Below are 6,365 nucleotides of genomic sequence, written 5' to 3'. Positions count from 1 at the left end.
CGGATGAGATATAGTTGGGTTGACCTTGAAAAATACCTAGGATAAGCAGAAGCAGGGGAGTGAAGGCAGAATAAAAAAAAAAAAACAGAAAATCCAGTCGCCTCCCATTGCTTGTTACTGTTAAGGAAAGCAAAATTAAAAAGTAAATCACCTTAAAGCTAGCTACAAAAGAAAGGCATTGCCACCCATAAGCTGAAGAAGTAAAGAGAAAGAATGAGTCCCAGAATTCAAAGAGTTGTAGAGCATGCAGCTGAATGCAGTCACCGACAACAGACCAAGAATCAGATGAGAGAAGCCAGGGGAATAAATACCACAATCTTTGCCTTTCTTTCAGACCTCAGGTTTCCTGCTCATGGTTCCCACTGACCAACGCAACTAGAGGGCATGACGTTGATGTAGTGCACAATGACCAGCCTCTGAGGGCCCAAAGGAGAGAGAGAGGAAGGGTGGAAGGCAGAGCTAAAGAGGCAAAGGAAGGATATCCAGCAAAAGCCACTTGTTTTACATTTCAATATACTTTTATTTGAAAAAAAATTAAAATCAATTTAACAAATTCTATTTCCATATGGTGTGACCTCTGTATTATTCTGTTTGCAGTGGACAAAATGCTGATTATCAAACACATACTCCTGGGTCTTCTAAGGACTGGGCATCTGGGGCTCTATAATCTTAGGTGTTGTGTCTTCATGATATTTCTGTCTGATTTCATCTATTTCGGCATCATCAAGTATAAAAGAAGCCAGGACTGGAATCTGCGAAAAGTAGTTCTTAGCCAGGATATGTTTGTGTTTGATCTTGTGAATGAACAAGGGTTCATATCCCTGAAAAATCAAAACAAAACACAAATTCTATTAAATGTCACAGTTATATTTAGCCAAGTAAAGACACTTCCATGCCTCACTGCCTTTGCTTGTCATTTCTCGGAGCCCAGTATACGTTTTTCCCCACTTTGACCATCATCTTTTAGGGCTCAGCTCCTATGACCTTTAACCTGCCAGCCTTTCCTGATTCTCCTTTTCAACCAAGTGATGGCTACTACCTGTACCTTCTCCAACCACCTGTTTTTTGGAAGTAAAACATGCCCTCAGTAAAGATTCCCTCCATAGTGTCAATCAAAAGTAAAGAGCCCTAGAGGATAGGAGCTAACCTCTGAGTCCAAACTAATCCTTCCTGCCTTCGTACTTGCAAACACTTTTACGTATTTTCATTGTAACGTTTAGGTCATTCTGCCTGAACTTCACTATCTTCTTTAAAATCTCTCCCATGATAAAGAGAACTTGAGGGTTCAAACTGGGTCTTTCTCATATCCGTGTCCCTAAAGTAAATACTTAATTGGTATTTTTGAATGAATGCACTGTGCCAACTTGGTTCTCTCTCTCTCTTTTTAATATATTTTTATTGATTTTAGAGAGGAAGGGAGAGAGAGGTAGAAATATCAATGATGAGAGAGAATCATTGATTGGCTGCCTCCTGCACATCCCACACTGGGGATCAAACCGGCTACCTGGGCATGTGCCCTGACGAGGAATCGAACCATGACCTCTTGGTTCATACGTTGATGCTCAACCACTGAGCCATGCCACCCGGCCAGGCTTGGTTCTCTCTTTAAGTCTCTTTCACATTGATAAAATTACCAACTTAAACTTTTTTTCCAAGCTTGGTCCTTCCCATATCTCCAGAGTTCAAAATAAAGATCACATTGGTGTTGCAACAATGTAAACTTCCTTTGGTCAACCCTTTTACTGCCTCTTATTCCCACCTTATGAATCCATGCAGTCTTTCTCTTGTGGCTTCTAAACAGGAAAGAGCATGGAAGAATTATGTTTTTCTTCAAGCACTTAGCACAGTATCTGGAACATTCAAAACTAAATTCTGATTGGAGTAAAAAATACCACCTATTCTCTTTATTAATATTAATTGACCTTTCTTTTCAACCAAGTGATGGCTACTACCTGTACCTTCTCTCACCACCTGTTTTTTGAGAGTATAACAGCCCCTCAGTAAAGATCCCTCCATAGTGTCAATCAAAAGCAAAGAAAGCCCTAGATGATAGGAGCCAAAGAATATGATCTTCTTGCAGGAAGAACTAGGTAGCAGTATCCTGGGCTTATTTTTAAGTTTCCTCTCCACAGACAAATTTAACAGGTCAAAATAGGAATTCTTTGCACTAATCTAACTTTGTTCCATCATTTCTTAGCTCATATTTATTAAAGAAAAATTAATACATTTCTGTTATGCAGCATTAAATTATCCATACACAGGACTTTCTAGGTTTTCAAAGTACCTTTATAGATCCAAAATGTAGTCCTTAAAGATGAGATAAACATATTATAGTACACTAGAGGCCCGGTGCACAAAATTCATACACTGGGCAGGGGGGAGGGTGTCCCTCAGCCCAGCCTGCAACCTCTCCAATCTGGAACCCCTCAGGGGATGTCCAACTGCCGGTTTAGGCCCAATCCGGGACTGCTGGCTCCCAACCACTCACCCGCCTGCCTGCCTTATTGCCCCTAACTGCTTCTGCCTGCCAGCCTGATCACCCTCTAACCACTCCCCTGCCAGCCTGATTGATGCCTAACTGCTCCCCTGCCAGCCCAATTGCCCCAACTGCCCTCCCCTGCTGGCCTGATTGCCCCAAACTGCCCTCCCCTGCTGACCCTGTAACACCCAAATGCCCTCCCCGCTGGCCTGATCACCCACAACTGCCCTCCCCTGCTGGCCTGATAGCCCACAACTGCCCTCCCCTGCCAGCCCGATTGCCCCAAACTGCCCTCCCCTTCTGGCCATCTTGTGGTGGCCATCTTTGACCACATGGGGGCGGCCATCTTGTGTGAGGGTGTGAGGGTCAATTTGCATATCACCTCTTTATTATATAGATACAATTAAAGAAATAATAAGCAGCTCTTAAAGAATGATATTAAAAGGTAGCCAATACCTATCATCCCCTTGTTATATTATTCCCTTTTTATTAATGAGAAAACCAGAACACCAAGACATTAACAACCTTGCCCAACTTCTCTCAGCTCAGGAGTGATAGAGCCTGAATTCAAAGTCAGGCAGCTCACGTCCTTGTACCAAATCCATGCTTTTAGGTAACCTTTATAAAAATGTATGAAGCAAAGCGGGCAGGCCTTACTGGTGTTCACAGTGTTAGTGACAGGAATGGGAAATACTGGGTCAGGTCTGCTGACTCTAAATCCACTGTTGTTCTACTTTGGCCAATGTGCACACCATGAGAAACTGATCTGTCTCATTTACAGTTTAGAGAAGAAAAGTTTTTTCCATTCTTTTCCTATAACTTGTGTCATGATTACAGGAAGTCAAGATTATTTTAACTTCTGAGTATTTTTTTAATTTAATGAGAAAGCAACTATCAGTGCATTATGGAAAATCTGGAAATACTTAAACTTGCTGCAAGACAAATTATTCTTTTTTTATTTGTTTTGGTTAATCATTACCCGGGGATATTTTTTCCATTGATATTTAGAGAGAGTGGAAGGGCTGGGGACTGGGGGGTGAGAGACAGAGAGAGGAGAGAGAGAAAAAAACATCAATGTGAGAGAGACACATCACTTGGTTGCCTCCTGTATGGGGCCCAACTGAGGGCCAGGGATCAAAACTGCAACACAGATATGTACCTTTGACCAGGCATCAAACCCATGACCCTTCAGTTGGTGGGCCAATGCTCTAACCACTGAGTAAACTGCCAGAGCAACAAACTATTCTCTAACTAGGTTGAATATTTATACTCAAATGATTACACCAGGCTGAATATTAATACCTTAAAACATTACATCATCCCAAAACTATCAAGAAGGTAATTTTTTTCTCGAGTTTGTCTGGTTGTAAACCTTAGCTCTATTTACAGAAATTCAGTAAGCTCGGCATCCTGAATGGGGACAGAACTTAATTTGATTCTGCAGTAATTTGATTAAATACACAAGGGGAGCTGTATGGATTAATTGAAGAAGCGGTGGAATATCAGCTTTGGGAATGCACTCCAATCCCACTACGGTGCTAGATGAAATGATTTTGCTAGTATTGGCTATGCTTCCAGTGATTAAGTATTTAGGAGGCAGCTTAGTTTACTAAATACAACACATAACACACCTTGAAAATTTCTTGCTGCTCTTTCTTTCAATAGCTAAAGTCAAATTTATTTTAGCCTGGCTTCTCCTGTAAAATTATTCAAATAAAGCTAAAAATTTAACTAGTTTCTTCCCTTTACACCTTCCCTCTCCCCAATAAAAACACAGGCAGGGAACAGCACTATCCAAAATGACTTATATTTGAAGTCATTTCTTTAGTTTCTCTTAGCTGACATCTTACATGGAATTCAATACATCAATTTAATCAACAGAAGTCAGGAGCAGCAGTAGGAGTCCTAGGCTTGCTTAGTGTAAATGAAGCTCTCTGGGAACTCATTGGGGACTCCTCAAAACCATTCATCAAAAAGATTTAGAAATTACATCTTGTAAGTTACTAAACCTAAGTGGTATTTAATTTTTAAAGTGCTTTCTCCACTCCCAGTTAGTTGGAAGCAAATAAAAAATGGAGCCTTGAAACTATACCCCATCAGTATGATGATTTCTATTTTGAGCACAAAATTATGAACAACATTTACTTGACAATTTAGTGTGCTTTTAAGTAGACTTGTGATGATTAATCAAAGGGCAGATTTTGAGTTCTATACTATCTATCTAGTGGTAATATTCATCTATTCATTCAACAAATACTAATTAAACCCCTAATCTGTGATATGTGATGTGATAGGTATTGGAGATGCAGACACAAATAAGCTAAACAAAATCTCTGCCCTTGTGGAGAGATTTTGCTTGAACTTGCTATTATTAGATGAGAGTAGTATCATGTTTGGGTACTTGTACAAACCGTCGGGTCTTTTATTCTCACCTTTCATTCTCTTTTATTCTCGCCGTAGCTTCCTTTTCATTTTAATCTCTGTCTCACATACCATCCACCCACATATTTTGTTATCCAACGGGTTCTCTGTTTCTTAACTCAATGGAAGTATTTAAATTATGCATGGAATATGGGTTTTTTAATCCTCACTTGAGGATATTTTTTCCATTAATTTTTTTTTTTAGGGAGAGTGGAAGGAAAGGTGGAGGGAGAGAGAAACATCGATGTGAGAGAGAGACATATTGGTTGCCTCCCACTCTCACCCAGACCAGGGCTGGAGATCGAACCTCAAACTGAGGTACACACCCTTAATGGGGAATCAAAGATCCAAGACTCTTCAGTCTAATAGCCTGTTCTCTAATCACTGAACTAAACCAGCCAGGGCATGCATGGAATGTTGTAATACAGTCAAGTTATCTCTAATAATTCCAATGATTAAATTAACTTTCCCCAGTAAAACTCAACTTTCTTACCGCTTCAATACTTGCTAGCTTGAGATGAGCAGCAGCTTCATCTTTGGTAAGGAGAATGCAGTTCCAAGGGGACCACTCCACGGCCTTGTCCCACCTGACCAGGACCAGGTCATTGAGGTCATTCCAGGCACTGAGTGCTGACTGGGACGCCCAGATGTTCTCGACCAGGTACTGAATATCTTGCAGCTGTATGTCAACAAAAGTTTGGAAAATGTTTTCTTATAAACATAAAAATTACTTACAATTATTATATTACTTAAGGAAATAAATTATATTGAGTATATTTTTGAAAGAGAAATACTATTAGTGAGGTTTTCAGTGGCATATTGCTCCTTATTTTTCATTAAATATTTGTTCATTCCGACCAAATTAGGCTATCAGTCTCACATTCATGACTGTACCTTTAACCTAGACCAAGCTATATATATTCCTTCCAGTATGCTAATTTTACCTTACATTTACACTGAGTGGCCAGATTATTATGATCTCTGAATGCATAATAATCTGACCACTCAGTGTATATCCTACATAATAAAAGGCTAATATGCAAATTGTCCCCTCGACCAGGAGTTCGACCAGCAGGCAGTCTGGCCAACTTCCCATGTCCCCTCCCCCTGGCCAGGCTGGCCGGACCCCACCCATGCACAAATTCATGCACCGGGCCTCTAATACACACACACACACACACACACACACACACACACACACACACACACACACACACTGAGTGGCCAGATTATTATGCGTTCAGAGATCATAATAATCTGGCCACTCAGTGTATATGGTAAGTATTTTTCAAAATGTATGAGTAACTATCATCTTGTCCTCAGGGTTACTGTCTTTCATTTTATCCCCATTTTACAAATGAGGAAATTAAAATTTAAAAAAGCAATTTTCTTAGTGTTGTTAAAACGATGTATGGGTTTGTTTTGTTTTGTTTTGTTTTTGTCTTAATGATAAAATAGATAAGGG

The 6,365-nt window shown here is 40.1% G+C and overlaps 1 protein-coding gene across 1 annotated transcript in view; it reads right to left on the bottom strand.

The window, feature by feature from the left end:
* Positions 1 to 511: 511 nt before the first annotated feature.
* IQUB (IQ motif and ubiquitin domain containing) overlaps positions 512 to 6,365 on the bottom strand; it is a 70,183-nt gene continuing 64,329 nt past the window's right edge. The window contains exons 12-13 of the mRNA XM_008159664.3: positions 5,394 to 5,579; positions 512 to 821 (exon numbers count right to left, since the gene is read on the bottom strand). Of these exons, the coding sequence (XP_008157886.2) occupies positions 639 to 821; positions 5,394 to 5,579 (369 nt within the window). The 3' untranslated portion in view covers positions 512 to 638. The remainder of the gene's footprint in view (positions 822 to 5,393; positions 5,580 to 6,365) is intronic.

The sequence above is a fragment of the Eptesicus fuscus genome, chromosome 14 (assembly GCF_027574615.1).
Source record: "Eptesicus fuscus isolate TK198812 chromosome 14, DD_ASM_mEF_20220401, whole genome shotgun sequence".
Taxonomy (NCBI): domain Eukaryota; kingdom Metazoa; phylum Chordata; class Mammalia; order Chiroptera; family Vespertilionidae; genus Eptesicus; species Eptesicus fuscus.
Note: the sequence above shows the minus strand (reverse complement) of the source record. Positions and strands in the feature narration are given on the sequence as shown.